This window comes from Lissotriton helveticus, chromosome 1_1, assembly GCF_964261635.1.
Source record: "Lissotriton helveticus chromosome 1_1, aLisHel1.1, whole genome shotgun sequence".
NCBI classification, from domain to species: Eukaryota; Metazoa; Chordata; class Amphibia; order Caudata; family Salamandridae; genus Lissotriton; species Lissotriton helveticus.
In genome coordinates this window covers 778,764,563-778,791,241 of record NC_136057.1, presented here as the reverse complement: position 1 = coordinate 778,791,241, position 26,679 = coordinate 778,764,563, and the positions used below count along the sequence as shown (strand labels likewise).

General features: G+C 44.1%; 1 protein-coding gene across 1 annotated transcript in view; it reads left to right on the top strand.

The window, feature by feature from the left end:
• The first annotated feature begins 4,653 nt into the window (after positions 1-4,653).
• CAV1 (caveolin 1) overlaps positions 4,654-26,679 on the top strand; it is a 102,973-nt gene continuing 80,947 nt past the window's right edge. Inside the window, exons 1-2 of the mRNA XM_078674355.1 lie at positions 4,654-4,775; positions 7,245-7,412. Coding sequence (XP_078530481.1) covers positions 4,746-4,775; positions 7,245-7,412 — 198 coding nt within the window. The 5' untranslated portion in view covers positions 4,654-4,745. The remainder of the gene's footprint in view (positions 4,776-7,244; positions 7,413-26,679) is intronic.

Sequence of the window (26,679 nt, the reverse complement as noted above, 5' to 3'; positions counted from 1 at the left end):
GAGGGAACATTGGATGATGAGGGCTGTTGGCGAAATAAAGAGATGGATAAATGGAAACTGCCCACAGCCTATTTACAACGTATGATTCATATGGCACATGGGCCGGCACATGTTGGGACTTCCTCGATAACGAAACTGCTCCTGCAAGTTTGGGAGCATCCAGAGATTGCCGGCACAGCGAAAAAGACAGCACAGTCCTGCTTGATTTGTCTCCAGTATAATACTGGTACAGGGACACGGACTCCTACAGGAGGGTTTGCTACACCAACCGCACCTTTTGAAGTTTTCAAATGGATTATATCCAGCTTGAGCCCTGTAGTAATTTAAAGTATGTTTTAGTAGTGGTATGTGCCTTCAGTATGTCTACCCTGGTGGAACCTGCTGTCTTGATCGACCATCGAGATATCCTGGATACGGAGAAAGGCCAAGTCGTATCACCTGCAGAACCTGCGAAAGTCTTCCCGGACCACAGGATCCCTGGTGTATCCCAATATCAACTGCGACCCCGGAAAGAATCTTCATTCTTGAAAAAGATTGGTTGAGCAACTATCCTGGGTTAGTGAAATGGAGCTGATGTGGCAAGGGGGGGGGGTCAGTCCTACATAGTGACACCCATCTTGACCCTCAGTGAAGAAACCAACGGCTGCCTAGGACTTTAGAGCTCCAATGATGTTTTGTTACTTTAACAATGGGATGGATATGCCTAAGGAGAGAAAATAAACTGCTGCAAGAATTTGTGATAAAAAGATTATGTGCATTACTGCATTTGTTGTCACTTTGGTTGCTATGGCAGTGATAACTTGGGTTGTAGAGGAAGTGGCTCCTGCTCAACAAATGCTGACTGCCACTGCCCCAGTACCAGCTGAGCACCATTACTTTACTCTTCCATACCATGAGCAGAAGCATAGACAATCTTATTAGAACAACACGTTCATCCAGATGTTACACCACACTCACAATGCTACGAACACTACTGACTGTTGGGTGTGTGGGATGATACCTGCTCACCAGAAAAAGGGAGGGACACCGTTCATTTCTCTTCCATCCTCTCATAACGGTTCTTGTCAAGCCTGGTTTGCACTTCTAATCGCTTCTGAAGGAGCTAACATTACCAGTATGGCTGTAGGGGGAATAAATTATCATCTCAATAAAGTGTGTTACCCAGATGAAGATGGCAATCCACAGGCTAAAGGGACTAAATGGTAATGGGAGGAGTACCACCCGGAAATGCTTCTTCACCTTCTGTTTGCCCAAATGTGCGAACTACTAAGGGTAATGGAACATTTGTAATAGCTGTCACTAGAGCCCGAGCAGATTTGTGTATAAGCAGTATTGGGAAAATTCCAGTAGGAAGAAGTGAATGTACTCAGGTTTTGACCATTGAAGGTGCAAACAACAGCAGCTTCATGTCATCACATAATACATATTTTGTCTGCGGTAACAAGGGATACTACCATCTGCCTGTTGGATGGTCTGGAGTCTGTTATGTGTCCTTTTTGGTACCGCCTGTGTTTCTGGCACCTGCATCATATCATAAGGACTATCGATTGTTTAATGATATCTCTAAGAACAGATATAAGAAGACAATAAGTAATGATGAGGTGGACCAGACTGACACTGCATTACAGCAATATGTCAATTTTAATTTGGTATTGTTCTTCTGTGTTGGTTCTGCCTTGAACAGTAGGAAAATCAGACGTTTGACTCCTGTGTGGAAGCTGTGACCAACCAGACAGATATGGCACTCAATGGGAACATTACAGAGGAACTGCAAATTGCAAGGATTGTGGCGCTCCAAAACCGTATAGTCCTAGATGTGGTCTTGGCTGATCGAGGAGGCGTATGTCATATCATCGGAAGTAGCTGTTGTGTCTACATACCGGATCAAGTCCCTTCAGTTTTTGATGCAATCTCAAAATTGCATAAGATTGCTGACTAAATTCATCCTGATACTGGCACATGGACTTTCGCCAGCTGGTTTTGGAAATTATTTGTAACTTGGGGCTGGAAAGTGCTAACAGTCCTATCTATACTGTTTGCCATTCTACTGACATGTTGCCTATGTATACAATGTGGTCCAATGCTTTGCTCCACCTGTATTACTGCCTGTATACCTGCTAAACATAATGTTGCACAAATGAATGCCCTGCGCATATTAGACAAAGAAATTGATCAATTAATACAAATCGATGTACTTGATGTATATTCAGACTCCTCTAGAAGGTGAATGTCTTCAGCTAATGCTAAAAGGGTCGTCTGTGGAAAATTGACAGCGATCAATATTAGCATTTAGCTGAAGCCATCTTTTTCCGGCAGTCACTTTGTCGGCCACGTGCTTGCCATGTGCTCTTTCCTGCTTCTCTGTCATTTACCATTGTGCCTTGCTCAAAGGACTGGCTATACTTAGACTCTGCTACTCTGCACTTGCACAGAGGAATCTGTAACTGTCCATACATATGTTTTAGTCTGTAACTGTCAGATTGTTTTCACCGGAGTCAGCTACTACTAGCTCCACCTTCTTTGTTGACTGTGCATTTCTATGTATGTAACTCTCCTATGTGTGCTTGTACCACCTTCTTTTGAGCTCCTGTGTGGGTATAAAAGACCCATGGTTCTTCTACTCAGTGTGCTACTTCATACTCTACCGAAGGGTGTTGTGTGAATGTAGTTCCACCTCATTAGGTTTAATAAATATATCTTTTACATTTCAGTTTCCATGCCAACTTCTGTTTATTGGTCTGAGGACATGCGTGCAGAGAAGGGTGAACCCCTAGCACTGGTAGGCCTGGCTGAGGCCCACCTCTACAAGGTGACTGTAGCTAGGGTTCATTGTTCTGTGATATGCTGTATTGCTGTATTGCGCTGTATTGCTCTGATAGGAACAAAAATGTCTGAATTGATTACGGCATTAGTAATAATACTGCACCTATTGCATGGCCTCTCGTTTCATTCTAATGGTTTTTCGAAGGGCCCTTCACATAGTGATTGTTACATGGTTGGCTGAGTACTCCCACCGCATATTAGGGTGGATCTGTAATATTCTTCTAGCTATTCATTTGAGATTACCAGCCCTGTTGAAGTCGATAATTTCAACAAAGCACGTGTTGGCTACTTTTACTCCTTGACAGGGCCGGACTGGGAACCAAAACCAGCCCTGGCAAAGGGCTCGGCTGCCCCCCCCCCCCTCCTATGTGTCCCTGTAACAAAAACGGCCCCCACCCTTGCGTCACACCGGGGGATTTCCCGGTGCCCGCAACGGCCAGTCCGGCCCTGCTCCTTGAAGACCAAAACTTGTAATAAATGACATATGGAGTCCAAAATTGCAGGAACATATGAACTGTGGATTGCATTATTACTTCAAATCGAATACTCATTATAAATTGTGTTTGCCAATTGGGAATCTGTAAAATTCATTGTTTTATTGATGGATGAGGACAGGGAGGGGCTGATGAGGAAGTCAAGGCGTTTTACTTTTCGGGATGGGTTAAGACTCATTCACAGAAGAATGACAGAAGATGTGGGAGCATGACACAGATGGCTCCCTGTAAGGCATGGTCTCTGTTTTGGGAGTGTTTACAATGAATTCAAGTGAATGTACCCCATTTCTTACAGTCAACCTTGACATAGCAAAACTTCAGAAGTGCTGCTGAGACAATGGTTATTAGTCAGCATGGTGTCTGCTTTATGGCGGGCAGGGCTCCCAGGCTGGAATTCGAGATTGCGCGAGAGGCATTCCTCCGTACATTTTAAATACTAATCTCAAAGGAGTGTTCGATATTTTTTATTACCTCCTGCCCAGACTCACAGCATGGACAACCCTACCCTAAGAGGATGGGCCTCGGGTATGCTATCGATAGCTTCGTATCACCATTGCAAGCCTTAGCTGACGCTCCCTGTGATCGCCGCTACACATGAGAGGATATGTAAACGGAGAGACCTCACAAGAACTCACTACTTTATAAAATTTCACCTGACAATCCCAGCGCGAGGATAATCGTGGTGTTACTCAAAGCACACACGGGCAGGCTTAAAGAAGAGTTGTGAACGGTGTAGAAGCGAATTCACACTTTGAAAGGATTTTGCATCAAGGTCAAAATGCCAGCGATGGGCCCGTGGCAAATATTTCCCTATGGCAAAGTTCCGAGTCTCAAAATATTAATTAACACAAAGGTTACAGTCGGGATTGTTGGGAATGTAAAACATTTCCAGATATGCACCAAATGCGTATTTGCACAGCAGCAATAAGACAGCAGTGCTGATTTTGCTGTACGCAGGGTGTAGCTTTCACTGGTGCAGCAGGTGCAGTGGCACCGAGACCCAGAGGCCTGAGTGAGCCACTGTACACGGATCATTGCTGTACGTGACAGTTCAAGCAGCGGGGTGCCTTTTCTTCCTTGCACTATGGCGCACGGCACTCTGGCTACGCCACTGACTGCACGAGCGTGAAGGGCTTGCACTGCTCGGGGGTCTACGGTGCAGACATTAAAAGCCTCACCCCACTGCCATCTTCTGTTTTTTTGCTTCTTTAGGCTCGGGTGTGTCTGTGTCGAGCGCCCTTTGTCATCCATCCAAAAGAAAACGAGGACAAACCCTGGAATGTGTCCAAAAGCAATCTCGCCTCGGGACACCTCCTCTCTCTCTCTGCGCTTTCCACAATGCTCTACCTTCCTTTCCCAGATCACTTAAATTAGTCGTCCCTGCCCTTCTGTAGGCTCAGCACAGCTCCCTGCAGCGCCCGGAGCAGCATGTCTGGTGGCAAATACGTGGAATCCGAGGTAGGGCGCCCGTTCTCTCCACCGCTCTCGGTGCGTGGGGTGGGTCGTGGCAGTGGCATCACTGGGGTCTGAGCCAGTGCAGCCCAGGTATGTGCTGGCTGGCACACGCTGCACCTATCACTGCCAGTGTGCTCTGGGAGGAGCGGGGCGTGCACGGACTCAACCCCCGGTGGCTCTGTTCCCTCGCTGGCTCTGCAGCTTTCCAAGGGTTCCGGGTCCGTATTCCTGTTTTTTTTTCGTCTGAAAGGGGAAAGTACCAATTTTGAAGCCCCTCGCCCCCCTCACACACACTAGGGTTTCCCACGTGGCACACATGCCCGGTGTGTCCACCTTCACTTATCACCTTTCTGCAGTTACCCGAGTGGGGAAGCTTGTTTTGCGTGGAGGGTGAGTGTACCAGAGTACGTGGGTGTGCGGGGTGTGCACGCCTGCCTGAGAGTGTGTGCATGGTATGGCGCTGTCTGTGGGGATGTTATGCGAATGTGTGAGCTGTGTGTTTGGCTGTGGACGCACGTGTATGCCATACTTATCTTTTTCAACAGTACTGACTGTATGCTTCTACGTGTGGGTGGGCTTGGGAGCATTGCCAGTGTGTAAATAATGTGGGTACCTGTATGTTTTTGTAGATGTGGGTGTACTTGTGATCGTGCGACTGACAGATTCTGTGGGTAAGGTTCTCATATGTGGTAAAGGGGGACGGTTCTCATATGGGGGTGCTCTGCGAATGATGGGCTCGTGGGGCCGGCGTCCTTTGGGTGATCTGGGCTTGCTTGGCTCGTGTGCTCCCGGTGTGATGTGCTTTTAAACCAGGCCATGCTCTGTTGGGAGGTGCTCAGGGGCAGTGGTGATGTTGTCTCTATGGCACGGGGTTTCCCTCTGAGCTAGTAGCGGGAGGGACCGGGCTCCACTATGGAGAAGTGCGAAGCGGCGCTTTGTCGGTGATGCTCTAGTAGGGTTTGTGGGTGAGGTAATTTGTGGAGAAGTTGCTCCTGGCAACGGGTCATCCGTGGGGAAAGTGAGTGAGAGTAAGAGGTGCTAGGTCGGGGTTCTCTGTGAAGGAAGTATCCTTGTAAACGAGGCCTTCTGAGGGTCGAGGGGCTGCTTGTGGGGTGTGGTCCTCTGAGGTGAAGGTTCTGCCACGGCCATCATTGTGTGAGGTGCTGGGGCGGGGTTCTCTTTGAAGAAAGAGCCCCTGTAAACGTGGCCTTCTGAGGGTCGAGGGGCTGGTTGTGGGGCTTGCTGGTCTAGGCGAGCGGTGCGTGGGCGGGGTTCTGTTTGGAGACAGCTCCCCGGTGCCCGGGATTTCTGCGTGTTAGGGATGGTTGTGGTGCGGGGCTCTGTGTGAGTGAAGTGTTCGTGGGGCAGGTGAGGTGACTGTAGGGCCGGTGTTCTTTATGGGTGAGGTACTTGGGGGGCATTAGCCCTCTGTGGGCGATGCATTTGTGCACGATGTTGCTCTGTGCACAAGGTGGTCCTTACCTTGTTCTGGGGGTGTTAGCTAGTGGGGCTGTGGTGCTCTGTGGGTGAGGTGTTCCGTTCGTGGGGTAGTGGTGCTCTGTGGGTAAGCTGAATGTAGGGTCGGGGTTTTCTACGAGAGAGGTACCTGTGGGACATTGCTCCTCTGTGGGTGAGGTGTTAGTGGGCAGGGTTGTTCTGTGCACAAGGTACTGATAGATAGCACCACCGTACCTACCGCTTTCTACCCCTTATGATTTTTTTTATTTCCCCGTTAAGTCTGTAAATATGTAATATATACTTGTCCAGCCTAATAGCTTGTAAAATATAATCCTGAGCAAATCTACTATTTGTATATATTTATATAGAGATAACTCTAACCACTAGTATATGTAGTAGGCCCTTGTACTCACTACCATTCCTATGTGATTCTTAGAGTTTATCCATTTGTATCTCTTTCTTCTGTGACTTTACAACTTGTACATTTGCAATCTTTTCTGTTTGTATCTTTTATGTAACTCACGTAATCCTAAATCCTTATGTATCACAACTGGTTCTTTTGTAAAGCGCTCTGACACCTTTGGGTAATGATCGCGCTATAGAAAATCGCATTAAATAAATAAATGCCTTTTTTTTTTAAAGTAGAGGTGTTTGTGCGGAGCCGGCCCCTCCCCTGTGAGCGCGTTGCTGCTGGAGCAGGGGTCTTCTGTGCCTGAGCTGCTCGTGGGGTGGGCGTCCTCGATGGGAAAGGCGGAGGAGGGAATCCCCTGGAATGTGGAGTCTCCCTGCTCTGAGCACTGAGAGCTCCGCTATCCGCTGACCCCTGGTGGTGCGAGCCTGTGCTCTGGTACCGAGGGGTGTGGTGTGTCTTCATTTTGTCGTTTAAAAGGCAGCCCACTGCGCTCCCTCCCAAACGGACTGCCCTGCCTCCTTCGCTCCTGCTGCTTGCATTGTGGTGAGACGCCTCTCCTAACGCTGCTTTTCTTCCCTTCTTCCCGGCCGCGCGCCACGCAGGGGCTCCTGTACTCGTCGCCCATCAGGGAGCAGGGGAACATCTACAAGCCCAACAACAAAGTCATGGCAGACGAGTGCATGCACGAGAAGCCGTGCCGCGACGCCCACACCAAGGAGATCGACCTGGTGGACAGGGACCCCAAGCACCTCAACGACGACGTGGTGAAGGTAAGGGATGCGCTGCGGCGCGGGGGCGTCGGGGGAGGGGGCTTCCACCTGCTCAGAGAGAAGCAAGGTAAGGGGAGGGGGTCACACCTTTGTGCACAGTAGAGCATCCTGAATCAAGGGCAGTTCGATCGACAAACTCTGCGCTGACAGTTTTATAATATTTGTGGGGGAACTTTTCGCGCCAGCCTTCCACTTTACATCAACCACACACGGCCGCGCCTTTAACAAATGGTCCCTGTAACTCCATGTGCAGCATAGTGTCACGAGTGTAGACTTCTCACAGCTGGGTTTTACTAAGCTTCAGAGGTACCTCTGCGAAGCCACCGGGGCTGGGCGGGAATCAGTCACCTGTGCCTGGCACGCGAGGGTCGCCTCTTTCTCCCCCCGGTGCAGGGGCACCCAGGGAAATTCCACGATCGCTAGGTTAGTCCACTGAGGCCATCTCCCTGCTGGCAGTGCCCTGTATAAAATGTCAGAATATTACAGGAAAGGCTGCACCGAAGCAGCCCCAAACATGGCAAGTATCGCTTGCAGTCCTATAAACATAGGACGTGTGTGCGCGCGCGACTGTCAACGCAGCAATGGAAAAAGTTAGGCACGGCCAGCCGCATGCAGGTCTGTGAGGGCGAAGTGCCCCCAGTGGATACTTTGTTTAGTTATGTTTAAACGACCAGTTTTTATTTCTATTTGAATTGTTTCGCCGTTTACTTGTTTAAAAATATGAACCGTGCTTATAAAAAAGTGAAAAGTGAATTGTGTCTGCAGTAATTACTTCGTACAGAATGGGAAGCGCAGTCATTTCTGCTCGAGTCCAGTGTCTTATGGTCCAAACGCCAGGAGTTTTAAGTAGTTTCGCAAACAGTTAAACTCGTTTGCTTTTTTCCACCCCCTCCCCTACAACCGACAGACCTTTCAAACAAACTTTCCCCGTAGGACTCCGAGAAGTCTAGTTTTTCCATCTCGGTGGGGCTGGAGACGGGTGCAGTCACAGACGTCAGTCTCGAAGCCTAGTCTCCCGACTCGAGGAGAAATGTCCTTATAACTAGAAAGGTGCCTACATGGTCAGAGACCATTATAAATGCGAGAAGTAGGTCTGGCATTCGCAGCGTGCTGCCTCCGGCTGGGGAGGCTGCTTTTAGGGCTGGCATGTCTGTTACCATCTCTTTCCAATGGATGAAGCGTGAGCTCTGGCTTCGCATGGGCAATACATTTCCCCTCACAGCTTTCTATTGGCAGTGGGTATATCATTCCGCCTCCCACAGATTGTTTGATTTACAGTACCCGAGGGAATGTTTTACACCTCAAAGTACCGTGAATCATCCCCACATTAATCCGTTTTCATTTATTCTTGTGCTTGGTTCAGAGAGAACAAACTTTTTTTTTTACTTTGCTTGGTTCACTGCGTAGTCCTTTTTTTTAACGTTTTCGCCAGGACTCAACATGCACGCCGGAGATGTTTCTTCATTGTGTATGCTGAACGAGTGTGGGGTCTGCTATCAGTAGCGGAGTCCTAGTTCAAGGATCGGAATGAGCCCACACTAATTATCAGGGCTCGGTGTACCCCTGTGGGCTCTTGGCACCGGCGCCACTGCACCTGCTGCACAATGAAAGCCACTTCCCTTCCTTCTGCATGGGTTCTCGGGGCCTCCTTCGCAATGTGCACCTTGCACAGAAGAGGCCGCAGATGTCCACTTGTATAGGGCTTCAGAGCAGCCAGCCCTCATGTTCCGCGGGAGACGACGGACCCGTCCACTTTAAAAACAAATGAATCTCGGTGTGAAACAAAATGACAATCGAGCAGACAAGACACGTGGAATCTGCTCGGCTAGCAGGTCTATACAATGTTCAATTGTTGGAGCACAACCACGCTGGATGTTTCACAAATGCTCCTCGCCTTTGTGCGAGACACAGGGCTCGAGCAGATCGGATGGCACGCTGGCTTTCTGTAACCTTTCAATGGAAGGAGAACAGGGCTCGAGCTGTGTCCCGTGAAAACAGTGATTGCTTACCGGGGAGTCTAGCGCACAGAAGCTACTTGAGAAGAGGCCACGTGTGTTAGGAGTCAAAGAATATAAAAGAAGTGAATTCTTTCTGACCTTCAGATCAGCAGATGTTTAACACGCATGCTTCGAGTACAAATAACCAGCCGTCGGAATCCCAGTCCCGCGGAGCAGTAACTTGTTACTGCAGGCAACGGTTTCCATTACCGAGCGCCCAGCCACGCCCCGCAGTGGAAAGTCGTTTGAGTAATACAGCACAGACGAGAGGACGGATGGACAGACAGACAGGCAGGCATAGACGGACTAGAGTCATACCGTTTTACTGCTTTGCTTTTTGTTGTTTAATGTGCATTATTTTAAACAACTATATTTCTGTTTTCTACAATATTTGGGTGACTTCCAGAGCCACACCCTTACATCCAATGCATCAAGGGGGTGCTGTGTGCTCTAAGCACACGTGATTCCCGGTAGGCATGTGACAGTCAAACGATGGAATGTGCCACACCCACTGCACATACCAGACACCCCCTTACTGGCTATCTCCTGTTTACTGAGGTTTTTAATATCATATATTAAATGGATGTTGCTTTTTGCTATTATAACATGCAAAAGAACTACAGAAGAAAGTACCGTGTGTCCTAGTACAATTTTGATTGCAACAATCATTGCACCCATGAGAAGACACCTGAAGAGTTGATGGCAAGGCCACTCCTTCAGGTGCATTCGCTGATCATTTGGGTCCAGGAAGTAAAAACGCTTTCTTGCTCCCTAACACTTTCATGAACCAACGAGGGTAAATAAAGGAGAAAGGAAAGAAAAGAACCTACCATTCGAGCACTAAACAACAAATAGAGCATTTTCTGAAATAGCAGGCCACCCTCTGCCCATTGGAAAGTTTGAACTGGTCAAATAGCAGAACCTGCTCATGTCTTCCACTTCTAAATAGTAAAACACATTTGTTATGGGAGTTTTCATTTCTCTCCATTGTGGTAAAATGTATTACAGAATAGTAGGACGTATGGGGCAAGGCAAAATATGTTGCCTTCTGGTTGACTTATACCTCGCGATGTCATGCCGTGTTGCATAATCATTGATCAACTCTGTGAAACCTTCCTGTCATTCTCAGAACACACAATAACAAGCATCCAATCACTATAGATGACTTGGAAGAATCTTCATGACCATTCAATGGTATCTTTCTTTTCCTCCTTCCAGCGCTTACAGAATGGGCGGGTGAGTAGCAAGCAGAAGAAATGAAAACTTTACTCCTCCTGGTGGAGTCCATTCTAGCATCATACATTAAGGATTTCTTCCATACACTTTCCCCAACACCCACAGCCAAGGGGATGATGCCAGAACGTCTGACGCAGGCTGCAGTCACCTCTTTGCTGAAGCTCCCAAAGGTGGATAAAGGCTCAAGCTCTAGCCAAACATAGGCTTCATTTTGTATCCTCTTCATCACAGCATACATCTTGAAAGTGAGCCAAAATACAACACAAGCTACTTCACAACTGCCAATCAGGATTGAGGCCTATGAGCAGGATGAAGGGGACAGCCAAAATCATAGCAGCCCTGTCCATTGTCTCAGGTTCAGTCCACCAAGCCGCACTGATTCCCCTGCAACGTCCCACAGCATATGATGCAGTAGACCACAGCATCCTACTTATAAGAATATAAGAGCGGACTGTAAGCCAAGACACGGCCCTCAACTGGATACAATTGTTATGACTGGCACTAGTGTCTGTGGTGCCGTTTAGTCTTCCACCTTTATGGAGAATTTGGTTTCTGTGATGCATTAACTAAAATGATAGAAGGTCATTTGACACACCACTGCCATGCCTGTAAAAAATATTATGGAAATATAGGGTTGGTGTGTGAAGAAAATGAGGAGGGCAAACCAATATAACCCCCAATGAGCTACCTAACCTCGTGCTGGGCCAAAAATAGATAACTGTTTGTCATAATCCTAGTGGGTTGCAGACAATTTAGTGGTGTTTGCACCAGATGGTGATGCGGGACAGAGTTTTTCTCTCAAGCGGCTCACCAACATTAAGTTGGCGAGCGCTTGAGAGAAAAATCATGCAATGTACCTCCTCCTGGCGAGATTTCTCAACGCGGGTGGTCAATGCAGGGCACGCCCGCTGGTGTTGAGAAATCTGTTGCTCGAGTAGAATGTCTATTTGAGCGGCAGAAAGCAGCAGTGCCCCCTGGCATGACACATAGTGCAGTTTGCACTGATTTTACAGCATATGACAAATTCCCAGCGCTAAAAATCAGTGCGCGCATCGTGACTTAACAGGCTCCACCAGTGCCGGAACTCCACGGAGCGTGGCAGAGTTCTTCCGGCACTTCGCAGAGTTCTGCAGAGTCAAACTCCACCAAGGCCTAATGTTTACTTCCATTGGCTGAAAAAATGAAAACAACCTACACCTTTAGATGAAAGCATATAACAGTAAAACCCACAAATGAAATAAAAATGAATTTAACAACACTGAATGTTTAAGCCACATCAAACTCTGTTACACTTTCTATACCTCAGTGTGACTGAAACCTAAATTTGTTTATTGAGCAGAAATAAAACAATGGATTTTTAATCCTATTGTTCTCCTTTTTGATAATCACAACTGGTTAGGTCAAAGAAGAATTCCAATTCTTTGTAATGTGAGGACCATACGCGGAATTCTTGAACCCTACCCAAATAACCATCATTTTAGAAGGAGCCAACACCTCTCAATCAGTACTCTGCAAAGTTCTACCACTCCATCAAACAGGGCATCTAGTTGAGGTAACACGTGCAATCATTGTCTTGCCCAGCTCCTGCAACATGTTCTAACACAGGTGTTTCCAAAATACTGATTGACAAGCCTCAACAAATGCAAAATCAGGCAGCAAGATGGGATCTCAAATGTAATAATCTGAACCACACTAAACCAATGTTAAAAGTAACTGAGTGGTTCTCAGTGGGTGCAAGAGTCAAACTTAAAGTGGTATGCACCATACATAAAGCTTTCTGAAATGAGAACGAAGAATACATGCACAACCGACGATAAACTGTGAGGCGACTTGAAACAACTTTCCAGCCAGTGTAGAGACCATGAGTCTTTTAAAGTTCAATAGACTATCATATCAATGCATTTCCTTCCTTGGGAGTACAGGACATAAACCTATGAATACTCTTTGTCTGCCTTTAACAGTGACGCTGAACAAATTACCCTTCAGAGCTGGTCAGACAATCACCTGACACAGCTATGAATAACAACAAGTTCCAGTTGTGTTCTCTCGGTTGATCTGTGTACCCTTCAACTACCTGATTCTTCTTCCACTTTCCACTACCAAAAATCTAATTTCTGAACTTCTAACTGCTCATAAGTTTACCTCTAGTAGCGCAACTGTAGCTCAATAAGTAACTCAATAAGGAACCTCATTATATGACTCCCATATAGCTAAGATCCACTTTTTGGACTCACTATTTTATTATTCTTCTGCAGCTGTGCCATTCCAAAGTGCCTTAGAATAAATCTGACTATTAGCATGATATAAAACAAATAAAATAACTTCAGTACTGGGGCCCAGGAGGGGTAGGGAGACTTTGTTAGGCTCAACAAGGTTTCTCAGAGTTCTGCTTGCCTCTAGAACAGGGGTCTCCAACCTCTCCTGTACTGAGAGCTATTTATGTCCAATGAAACGCACTGACAGATAATAATATTATTAACGCTGCATAATTAAATTTGTTAATATGTATAATAATTCTACCAAGCAAAAACATTCTAATTTAATAAGATGGGCTGCACACAGGTGAGCTACTCAGAGGTAGTTGGGAAGCTACAGTAGCTCACAAGCTACTGGTTGGAGACCCCTGCCTAGGAATATGGTACTACAGAGGTATACTCTTTACCATTAGCCATGCATTGACAGGCCTCCATTAGGGAAGCCCCCATAGCCCTGATTCTCACCAAGTTCCCTCAGGGTGGACCATATCCTCTTTTACACAAACAGAATAATGACCTTTTATTACACTGCCTCTTGTGAGGAGTAGGGTGCTGCCTTTGTTATTTCAGATTTGGTGGCAACTTCCAGTAGATGGTGGAAGTTGTTAAATGCCAGGCAAAGGCAGATTATTTAGTCTAAGTATCACTCAGTTTTTGGTTGAGAAACGTCCTTCTGGCAAATATTTTTGCATGGGATTCTAATACTTGTAGAAACTTTGCTCAAAGAGGACATCACAATATTAAGTTATCAACAGAAATAGTACACTTAATTACTCACACAGGAGGAAAGAACCCCAGAATGTAATGAACGCCAGATATAAGAATTGTACCTCTACTACTACTGATGGTTCTACTACGACTCACACAAAGTTTCTCTCCAACAGCACTGTATGGGCCTTGCAACTTGGCTTTAATATAATAATCTTGCAGTGGAACTCAGACTGAAGGTCCAACGTTTGCTTCCAACACCTGAAGGGCATTATTTTACACAATGCTTTTCCCATCAAGTAAAGAAAAAGTGAATTAAGGGGATGTTTTTTACCTCGGGGTTCTAATTGACATAGACCCCTTGAGCTTCACTCTTATTGTCTATTTGATTTCACTCAGAACCGCTGGTGAAAAACATCCTCATAATACACTCTTAATCATCTATAGTTCTATGTACTATTTTATGAAACCATCTAATATTGTTTTGGTTCATGAAAAATATCAGCAACACTTTACAGATACATAAAATTGTCACAACTAGACAATTGCAAAGGAGTTATCTAATTGAGGATTTTTTACATGTCATTATGGAATTGAAATTCCTCCAAACCCCCCCTTCCAAATACTTATTCTTACTTTTTTATATTATGAATATCAGTAGTTTCTCTAACCTTGATGGGCTTCTTTCATTCTGTGCCATCGCAGATTGGTTGAGTTTTTAAGATGGGCGTCAAACATTCAGACACCATACATTGTGATTTGCTTCTGTACCCACAAACCTTCACTAATGTGCACCCCACAGACATTCGATATATACACCCGTATAAACCGTAATAAAGTAAATTCATGTGAATAGAAAGTACTTTAAATTGATATTTATTTTGCATTTGATTAACATCTTCAGTGGAAATGTCGTACAAACGATACATCGTAACGTGGTACAAAACAATTTATACAGCAATTTTGACACAACGAATTATGAGTGTAGATGGGGGGCTACAGGGCATACAGCAGTTACCAAGAGCTTGGTGGCCTGGGACAGGTCAGATGGCCTGAGTAATGTTCGGCAGTCAAGGCTAGTTACACATTTCAGTATTAAAGTGATACATCTGTTCAGGTAACCGTGTTGCTCTGTGTGTGACCCAGCATGCCTGATCCTCGTGTTTGGAGGTGCAGGAAACTCATCTGGTTGTGTGGGGCATTTTAAAAGCTCAATGAATTATTGTGATAGCCCAGGAGTTTGCAATGAAGTAATCTGGTTAGTGAGATCATGAGTATCAATGTAGTTCCTCGTGGACAGAGAGCAGAGGTGATGCACAATGTGTGGATGGGCCTAATGGTTAAAGAGATTAAGGTGGAGAGTGGCATTTAACGGTTGAAAATAACTCACAGGTTTTAGCCTTTTGGAGAAAGAATAATGGAGTTCTGAAATAGTGCAGTGGAAATATCCACATTTTCAGACCCCCCCCACACACACAACCACCCTTGTGCTCACAATAGACATCTCATGGCAATGCCTTCTAAACTAACTGAAATGCTGAGGAAAGATCTAAAACTTCAACTAGTCAATATCTTTGCGACCCAGTTGATATGCACTCTGATAGGCAAGAGCACATCAGACAAGTTGTAATTGCCTCTGCCCTACACTAGCTCCCAATGTAGAGGATATCTAAGGTCAAAACTGTATGCCCAATGCACAAATAACTTTGTGCACCTTGGTACCTCGTCAGAACCCAAACACACTGTTAAATTCACTGCCTGCCTAACCATAAACAAACACTTTAATGCAAGGTACCAGATGGCACATGGTTCGACACTTAGCAATACTTTATCAGCACACCTCAGACTCACACAACACCTACTAAATTCTGGGGCTGGCAGAAGACTAACATCCCATTTTTCTTTTCTAACCTCTGGCTTTGGTCACCTTTACTATCTGCGAACCGACAGGCACTTCCAGTCTCCATCCAACAATAGATTAGAGCTGATCAGGTTGCACCTGAAGTCCCCTATGCGCCTAACTAGCAAGTCAGGTTAAGCACCATCATCATCTTTCTGTGGTTTCCTATGGCTCTTGCTAAGCTGCCCCACTATAACATGCTCTGATGGTGCATTGTCTGGTACTTTAGGGACACAACTCCTCAGAGGGGACACGTTCACTATATAACATGTGATGTACGGCTTGGCGACATATAACATAACATGTGTATTTGTAAAGCGCACGTATCACCCAAGCTAGGGTCTCAAGGGGCTGAATAACAGATGTTTATTGTTACCCAACGGTACTCATTTTATCGACCTCACATGGATGAAAGGCTGAGTGGACCCACCGGGATTTGAACCTGTGACCATGAGGTCGAACGCAGGCCCCTACTGTGGATGCATTAGTCCACTAAGCCACCAGACCCTGCTTAGTAGCTCAAGCAACTACTACAATTGCGTTGCAAGTCTCCTGGAAGTGGATGGGTCCTTAAGAATAGTACATATGTACTGCCCTGTGAGGTAGTGGTGGGAGATACAGTGGATGCAATATTTGTTTAGATCAACAATAACGACCTCGAAATAGTGACGAAAAATAGCTCAGAGACATTAAATAAAGTGACAGGTTGTGAGTGTATGAAAGTTGGGGGATAGAAGGAGGCAGTGAAGGGATCGTCTTCCTAAGCAGGGAAAGGGGAGTTGAACATGAGTTGAGAGAGGTGGGTTCAGTGAAACCCAAGGCTGTGGGCAAAGGTGCACTAGCGGGCAAATTCTTAACCTCAAACCAGTTACCCATTAGAATTCAGTTAGGAACAACATAATTAATGACTGTCATAATATTTTTTATCCTCACTTTAATAACATATGTGGGTAGATGAGTTTCATGTGCCAAGAGTGTCAGGTTGAAGAGAGTTATCTCAGGAATGTTACATTATCGCTGGGCACCACCGTAACAAGCAGGTGTAGAATGTTAATGTAAATATTCAAATACCAGCCTGTGACTGCGCAGCACAGAAGATGGAACCTGCTAGCAATGTCTGGTATTTGTGTGCTACAATTCTTCAGGAGTTCTCATGCAAAAACTAAATATTTGTCATTGTTACAGCATATATATGAAACCAGAGCAATACGATGCTTTATATGACTTTTCTATATGTTTTTGTTTTGCTCGAATTTCCATCAGGATTCCATATTATTTCTCTCCAGTTCTGAGATATCTTTCCTTCTCCTTTGTGTATAAGTGGATTTGCCATTTTGATGAACTGTGCCAGTTCACTTATAGTGTACCATCACTACAAGGCCACGTGAAAACTCTGAAAGTTGAAGATCTTGGAGTTATATCAGATGGGATGTGAGATGTTTACAAAGAAATTACATTTCTCATGTACACTGCCTACTGTCAGAATCAGGATTATTTCCTGGGTGTTGTACATTGTTGGAGGACTTTTTTTTTAGTTCAAAAGAGTCTTACACTTCTACGAGGGCCCCCTCACTAGACCCTTCTCAAAGTCAGAAATGAATGTGCCACACTGATATCGGTTTTTTAGGGTGTAAAGTCCATTGTAGGGGTTTTAAAACAATCTTTAAACGAATATTTAGAAATACATTTGCAAGTTGTGGGTCCATTATGGTCAACTTTGCTTGTCACCCTTTCATGGGGCACACATCAAGTAGTACATTTTATAAGTCATTCCTATAGCTTGTTTACAGTGTCATTTGTTCGTCATTTGGAACAGGTCACTACAGTGCAGTTAGACTCCTCACTCTGCCATAGTTGTCAGTGGTTTCTGCTTCTACTACTTGATCCTAAATTGATGCTTGAGTGATCACCATGTCGCGAATCACTTTTTTATATGGAAAGATGTGTTGTGTAACCCAACATATGGAATCCTAGTTTCTTTCCTTCAGCAGCGGCTACTGGTTAGCACCCACCCCCATTGCTAAATTAACAGTATTTCAACCCCTTTTTAGGTCGAGCCTGTGCAGCACATGCGCTGCTCTGCGAGGCATGCTGTATTTTAGTACAGAAGTTAAGCTCCGCCCACTCTCCGCCCATATTTTGCATTGGCTTGTGTCATTGTCTTTTGTAAATGCTGGCTTCTGATTCATTATTCGGCTTGTTAGTCCCTCCTTAGTACTGCCTTGTCTTCATTTTTAACCTCCGATGAGGACAGGCAATTTACTTCTTTTGCTACACAATATGTATCATTTAGTCTGTAAGCACTATTTTCTTTAATGAGTTTCTCCTTCTGCAGACATGAAATGCTTCCTGCAACATTCAGCGCGCCATGCACACTTTCACTTTCCAAGCAACCCGGGAAAATGGCTGTCACTACATTGAAATTAAATAGGGCTCGCATTTACAAGAGTTTGAGCTCTTGGCATTGTAAATGACAATGCCTTTTATTTAGGTATTAATTATCGAAACAGATAAATAAAAGGCATTGTCATTTACAGTGCCAATAGCTTAAACTCTCGCAAATGCGAGACCTCTTGCATTGCAAATGCTTGTTTTTAATATATTTGTTATTTCCTTCCCTTACCCCAAATATTCTACGGCTAGGGTTCAGGTAGTAAATTAGCATCTTGGATTATTTCTTAAGAACGTTACACCTTCCCAGATATTCTGGGACTGGAGTTAAAATAGTAAATTAGCCTTACCAGCACCACACAAATTTTAGCCAATCTATTGGATGTCAATTACGCCTACTGTGAGTGTTTCTGGACTCAATATTTTTGTGAAAAAAGAGAATTAATATGGCAGGACAATTTAAATAGTATTCATGTTAAATTCTATTGGGCAGATTTATGATGCCCTTGCGCCTCCTTGCGCCGCAATTGCGTCACGTAATGTGACGCAACGGCGGCGCAAACAATGTGCCCTATTTACAACGTGACGCATCTAGGAGATGCGTCACGTTGGAAACCCCTGCGCCATAAGGAGGCGTTCCTGCGCAGGGGGGGGGCGTTCCTGCGCAGGAACGCCTCCTAAAAGTGGCTGAGTGAAATCTCTGAGATTTCACTCAGCCACTTTCTACGTCAATTCCTTACGCCTGCTTGAAGCAGGCGTAAGGGTGACGCACAATGCATTGAATAGGTGGCTCCTGTGCATTGCAGGAGTCATGGCGCACTTGCGACATGACTCCTGCAATGCGCCGCCCGTACGCCGAGAGATGCGTCACGCATCCTCACTGCCTTGCACCATGGTGCGCCGCATCATAAATGCGGCGCACCATGGGTGGCGGAGCAGTGGCGCACTGTGGCGCATGTTAACTGGCGCATCCCCGGGGATGCGCCAGTTAACATAAATCTGCCCCAAAGTATTTCAAAAGTAAAGTGCATTACAATGCTAATGTAACCATTGGCTCTATAGCTTCAATCATATTTGGCACTTCTTGCCACGCTTAATACACTTGAAATATGCAATGTTAAGGATGGTAAAATGCTCATTTAAACACATGGACTGTGATGTTATCTACTCTGTGCCCAGTTTTAGCATCTACATACTTATGAGGTAGGATAACACACAATGGATTGTTGGTGGTTGTTAGAAAAGGGGTTTTTGGCTGGCCAGTCAGGTTGAACCCACCACTCTAGTCAGGCTAAGTTAGAAACACACTGAGATGAAATGTCCTCACCGTATAATAGCATTGTACAGAGCAGTCAGGCTTATCAAAAGAGGCAATGTGTAAAGTATTTATGGAACACACATACACCCACAATAACAAAATAAATGCACCACAAAAAGACTCCACACATATTTATAAAAATATAGGTTTTTGTATTGTAATCAAAACAGGACCAAAACAATAGAAATCACATGTATACTTTCTCTGATATGCTTATTTTAAAAATACTACATCAAATGCATTCAATACACACTCCCTTCTATGATGTGTTTTACTATAATCTTTATGTGATTTCAGCTATCCCCATTGGGGGTGGCAAATTATCTGTCCCACCGTTGAAGCGGGGAGATCAGAGCTCCAAAAAGGAGTTTAATGCTGATGGTGCAGAAACTGCCATGGTGATTCCGGCATTGCAGGTGGGACCTATCATTACCCTGGCAATGTGCCAACACTGGAATGAGGTGTTCAGCGGGGCCACACTTTTACTTGGTAGGACACCGCTGCAGATTGCTAAAGTGGTGCAGGTCCTTCCCCGTACTGAAGTGCGGAGTGCCTTTTTTTCCAACACGGGTTCTATCCTGATGGAGAGTGGAGTGCTGGAGTTCCCAGCACATGAAATGCAGCTCATGCTGGGTGAAGTGCTAATTCTTTACAGACTGGGCTCTTGCAGCAGCGTCATGACTATAAAACAAAGTCTTTGATGGCCTTGAGACTCCAGGAAACAGAGGGCAAGCCAACAACCCCTTGGAGAACACTAAAAGTCACAAATTCAGGGGTAGCAGGGAGCAGGCCAGAATAGCAATGTAGGTAGCAAAGTGGCAATCCCTCCTGCAGCTCAACAAGCAGCAGGCCAACACAACAAAGCTGTTAGCAGAGTGGCAGTAGCACCCGGCAGCACAGCAGTCAATCTGGCAGTGTGCAGATGTAAAGCCAGCAATGCAGGTCCAAAAGTGTCTGATTAGAATTGATCAGAACCCCAGTACTTATACCCTAAAATACCTTGGAAGTGGAGGTGACTTTAAAGGAAAGTCTTTAAAGTGCACGGGCCCCCTTTCAGCCCAGTCGTGTCTGCCAGGCTAATCCTGAGTGTTGATGAGTGCTTTGTGCATGGGCCGGACGCTACCTAATGAAGTGTACTTGTCAGTCCCTCCTCTTACCTGTGTCCAGAAAGACCCATCAGTATGCAGATGATTGCAGATGCAGCTGAGCGTCCTGTGTTTGTGTCTGTCTAGAGGGTATTCACAAGTAGAAGATGTCACCTAAACCCAGACGTGTATTGGAGACATGCTAGAAGGCACACAAAGTGCTAAGTGCAGAGAAATGCCCGCTTTCTAAAAGTTAATAGTAAGTAATAGTGCCTACAAGGGATTTCATTCATTGATCTTATCCAGATTTGAATTATAGCTAGTGATTTGGGTGTTGAACTCACGGTAGTAATTCAACTTAGAGTAAATCCAGTAATCAATAAAATTATTCAAATAGATTTTTTTTTTAATTTTAAAGAACACGAGTAAGTCTTTCTTCAAAACAGATTCAAATTTAATGTAGTCAGAAATCAATAGGGTACATTCAGGAAACAATAAAACACCATGATGGAGGAATTATAAAAAAAACTACAATTCATGAGTGTGTACATCTGTTCCAAATTAGTCAATCAAGAGAAAATTCATCTAAAACAGTAGATAACAATTCCTCAGAGACAATTAATGATGGGGAAATAGACGTAATAGTCAACGTTTCAGTCTGTAGTGGCAGAATAGTCCGTCAGACCATCTTCAGGACAAATAGGTAATTGTTAAAAATGTCCCATGTATAAATATATTCGAATATGTGGTTCAGTGTAGAACTTGTAGGTCAAATAAAGGGCGCCTTGTAACTAGGCTCCTAAACATGCGAAAAAATAATTATTTCATGTTTGTTCATTTAGTGTAGATGGCGCAATAGGCAAACAGTATTCCTAACACACAACGTTTAAATTAATTGGTTGTGATTTAAGTAGTATCTGTGGTTGTGATGAACACAATGTATCCAGACATGCAATGTTATCTGGAAAGTTATCTGCGGGTTTTATGCAGGTACTTTAAGCTGTAATTTCACACAGCATTGCATCCAGTCAATACTCTGAGCAAGCGAGTCGGTTAAACAAACAAACGACGTCACCCACTTCCAAATTTCCAAAATGCATCCGATCGCTTTCAAAAAGTGGCATTCCTAAACTAGTAATGCTAACTCGGACTTTACCTGTAAAGAGGATTTTTCATTACCAATCCAAAGATATTAAACATAAAGCACCTACTCCTCTGCAATCAGGAATTACAACTTAAAATATATTAAGGAATTCCTAATGCTGGCCTCTGAGAGGGGTAGGCCTCACAGTGGTGAAAAACAAAATAGGCGGTTTGTCACCACCAGGAAATACAAAACATAAAGGTAAATGTCTTACCTTTTACTTACATAGCACCCTGCCCTTTGGGTTACTTAGGGCCTGCCTTAGGGGTGACATATATGTAATTAAAGGCGCGTTTAAGGCTTGGTGAGTAGTTTTGAATGCCACATTGAAGTAGCAGTAAATTGCAAACACAGATACTGTAGTGGCAGGCCTGAGACAGGATTGATAAGCTATTTATGTGGGTGGCACAATGAGTGCTGCAGGCCCACTAGTAGCATTTGAAGTACAGAGTTAAGTATATGGTATACCACTTTATAAGGGACTTATGGGTAAATCAAATATGCCAAACAGGTGTGAGCCAATTATACCATGATTAGAGAAGAGAACACATACACTTTGTCACTGGTCAGCAGTGGTAAAGTGCCCAGAGTCTTAAAGTCAACAAAAAGAAGGTCAGGAAAATAGGAAGATGAAGGCAAAACGTTAGGAGTAACTGCAAAAAGGGCCAATTCCAACAGTGGTACTTTATACAGGTGTCGTCACGTGGGAAAAGACATTTTCGTTGTCTACGCTGTAATGGAAAGCTTCCAATTGCATGTGTCATCACCAACTTGTTAGCTTCTGAAACAAAATGTTAGGTTGAACTAAACAACACCATTTTCAAGGAAAACAAATATTATTTCTTAATTCTTAAGAGCTGGGCAAATGTAATTTTGTACAAAAGATCTTATGCAATGTCACATGGCGAGTCAGGGCTGAAAAGACAAGTTATTCAGTGGCATTTCTGTTTAGAAACATGGAACCCGGCCATCTATTACACAAGCCATTGTTGCTAAATGCAAGACTTTCAATTCAAGGCCGAGCCGGTGAACCACATTAACTAACTCTCTGCAGGAACCGGATATCTGATGAGGGTCACGGTAATAGTTCTTTCAGAGGCTAGTTAAATGAAAATGTATTGTATAACTCTCCCCTTTAACACATGCCATTTTTAGATATATTAACCAGAAAGACGATATCATACCAGGTGTCACTTCTTTGAAGGTACTAGTTCATTTTATTTCTCAGATGTGTTGGGCCATTCCATTCTGGGTGTTGCATTGGAAGATCAGCACTGATTGTTTAATGAAACTAGCAAGGGACGAGAAGTTACAGGATCCAATCCACAAAACAGCTAGAAGTCACCACATGTGCGTGTTATGTCGAGGTGTTGGGCTATTTATTGACATTTTGTCGAGACCGTTGAGAAATCCCCTGAATTTATGCAAATGATAACATGTGTGTGTAGGTGTATGATGACATGAGAGACAGGCAATTAACACCTGTTTCCCTAAATGTAAATGTGCACAGTGAATGCAATTGTGTGCATATTCTGCACATTTACAAGTCATATTCTTTTTTTTCTATCAAAGGAGATTATACTGGCACTCTTCCTACATTTATCATAAAAAGGCTTGAACGGATTGGTCCTCTTTACTGCTGTATGTCTACCACTCATGCTTGATGAGCATAGGTGTAAAGGTTTTTCTGAACACATTTAAAGCTAATACCTTACGAGTTTTCATCAAACATGCATTGCATGAACGTGGTTCTCCTCAGACAGTCTCTGGCCTGAGCACGGCTTTACACATCCATGTTGAACTCACATGTTTGTAATTTGGCGCCGAGTGCCTTTGACACAATACTTATTTATTTATTTTGAAAGTTTTATATAGCGCGAACAAGATCTTCGCAGATATCAGAGCGCTTTACAGAGGAGGGGAGCATATATACATAGATACATCAATAGTGTTAAAAGTACAGTGAGGTGATATCATAAACAATCAAGTAAGTCAATTTCAAAGTCGAACAAAAATGCAAAGGGTTCGAACAAGTAGTACAGATCAGTATCGAGTCTTTGAAGTTGATCCCCAGTAGTGGTTCAAGTGTATTTAGCCATGAGGATCGCTTTTACTTCTTTCTTGAAAAGTATGGTAGATGGGATGAGCCTGGTTTCAGGGGGGAGTGAGTTCCAAATCCTGGGAAATACGTTTTCGCAGATTACACATCCCTTTTGCAGTAGCGGTCGGTGGTGGGAGTAGCTGCCGGGCAGTGACGGGGGAGGGGTAGTAATCTGTGGATTAGGGAGGATTACAGGTAAGTAAACATTTAAATAAATTAACAAATTTCGTTGCGTGCACTGCATCGCATTTGGGGATGCAGTGCGCACAACGAAATTTGTTTTATTTATATGTTTACTTACCTGTAAACCTCCGTAATCCATAGATTACTACCCCTACCCTCCCTCCCCCACGTCATCGCCCGGCAGCTACTCCCACCACCGACCGCTACTGCCCTTCTGTAATGATTCTGTGAATTTCAACGGCGTCGCCTGTGTAATTTGAATCTTTTTCTGATCACAGGTCACACACACGGAAATAGCATTGTGAATCAGGCTGTAATAGCTCAATGGATACATTTACATTTGATTTTCGATATTAGAGAGGCAGGTTCATATCTAGTTTTGAGGTGTTTGCTTAGTTCCTCCTACCTGCCATATACGGAGGACGGATGTATAACGGAACCATGAATGCCATTACTACGAATGCCTTTACCATGCGTACATTACTACACAATGCTAATACCCCTAGTCACCCTAAACCCTAAAAATACCCTTACCACCCAATACCCCTACCCACCCAAGCCCCCAAAACACCCCTACCTCTCAATGCCCTACCCACCCTAAACCCTAAAAAAATCTTTACCACCCAATACACTTATCCAACTCTAAACCCTAAAATCACCCTTACCACCCAATACACCACCCACCCTAAACCCTAAAAATACCCTTACCACCCAAAACACCTACCTATCCTGAATCCTTAAAACACCCTTACCACCCAATACCCTACCCACCCTAAACCCTAAAAAATCCTTACCACCCAATACCCTTATCCAACTCTAAACCCTAAAATCACCCTTACCACCCAATACACCACCCACCCTAAACCCTAAAAATACCTTTGCCACCCAAAAACACCAACCTATCCTGAACCCTTTAAATACCCTTACCACCCAATACCCTTACCCACCTCTAATACCTAAAAACATCCTTACCACCCAATACCCCTGCCTACCCTAAACCCTAAAAATACACTCACCACCCTATACCCATACCCACCCAAAACCCTTCAAACACCCTTACCCTAATTCCATATATATATCTATATATATATATATATATATTTTGCTTTTAAATAAAGCGGTTTCACTTACATATGATATACTTAAATTTTCATTGTAAATGTATACGTGGTAAAGGCGTGGTGAAGACTTGCGTGGTAAAGGCAATGCATGGTAACAGCATTCAGTGGCAGTGACTGCATGGTAATGGTAATGCGTGGTAATGACAATATAGAAAAGTTGTTTCCTCTGGGAGACTAAATTGCACTCAAAGTGATTTATCTCTAGGTGTACCTGAAGTTGTGAAGTCGAGTTATCTTGAATTTTGCATGTTTAGATTTCATTTTTGAGAGTTTTACAAAGTGCAGAGTTCGCAAATTTTTATTTTAATGTCGGCGCAATAATGCTTAATTTGTAAAAAAAAAAATTAAGTGGCTAGGTCCAAAGTTGGTCTCATAAAGTTTTTCTCAGAGGCCAGTCTCCAGTGCCCTTCAATGCTGGTGTTGATGAATACCAGGGTTGGTCAAACTTGATTTCTCCTCGTCTCCTGTTAACCACTACTATCCTGTCCCTGCTCCTTTATCTCACTCTTGCAGATCCTTTTTAAAACCTGATTTCTACCTTTGTCACTACTTTGCCTTCTTTCTCTTCCTCCTTCTGTGCTATTTGTAATACCCTACACTATTCTCTGTAGTTCTGGGTCAAAGTCTCATACTAAAAAATAAGTCTCTGTCCCCCAAAATAATTACTGGTGGGCCGAAATGCAACTACCGGCTCAAATCAAGCACTCGTAGGAAACCGTTTTTGCTTCAAGGAAGAGCATCTTAGACCACAGGGTGGACTGATGCCTCTGATGGCAGGGCATGACCCCGTTTTTGTGCCCCCCAACTCAGGACAAAAGTTTTGTAAAAGAGCAATCGCATAATATTGCGTTGCCTGCACTTCTGACGTGGACTTTTTCTATTCATAGATGTGTAGGAGCATCCTTCATCCAATTCACATCTAAACAATGGTATTTTTTATTTTTTTTACATCCTCTGTACCGGTGAGCAAACATAATGCTATGTGTGTGGCGCTGAATGACACCATTTGTTATTAATTATTTGTTTCCAGCAATCTCATGTCAGACTTTACTGTGGTGAAGCTGTTCTCTTGTGGTAGATGTGAGTGAGGGAAGAAAGAGAGAGGCTAAAATAGTACTGCTTTGCATTCTTTCCTCCTCAGTCACACTAGGGACATCTGGAATAGTTACATCCAACATGCTGAATCGTCCATTAAGTACTGCTCGGAAGCTTCCATCTGGCAGCAGCCCAAGAGTGACATCAGACCAAAATCTCCAACTCCATTCATGCACCTGCACTATTGCAGTTCCAAAATACCGAATGCTGAGTTGGAACTCGAATGCGTGAATACAAAGGCCAATGTGTTTCTCGGACACAGAATTGCCAATGACAGAAGCCAACTACCTTTATTTTGTTTTGGTTAAAAAAGGAGAGGTGAAAATCACAGTATTATGACAGATGCATGAGATAACCCTCGATCACCACGAACATCAAAAATTGAGTTTTAGGTAATCGTTTTTCCAATCATAATGGTCAAATGCTAGTATTTAAATTTGTTTTTATTTGTTCTGCATAATTTTACTTAGCCAACCTTGCTTCCTTTTTTGTTATTAGTCCTTTGGATGTAAACCATGATTCGTGTTAACGTATGTGAGGCATCCTTTTTTTAAATGAACACACATTTTCTTAGATATAACTAGAATCGTGTGGTAAAATGCTTTATAATGCAGTTCAATGGTCCACTTACTTCCACACTACCAATGCTTGTTTAGAGATGTCTCACTTCCAGGGTGAGCCATATTTGCCCCTTTATTCAAGGGTGCTGAAGAAGCATGGCTTCATCCCCCCC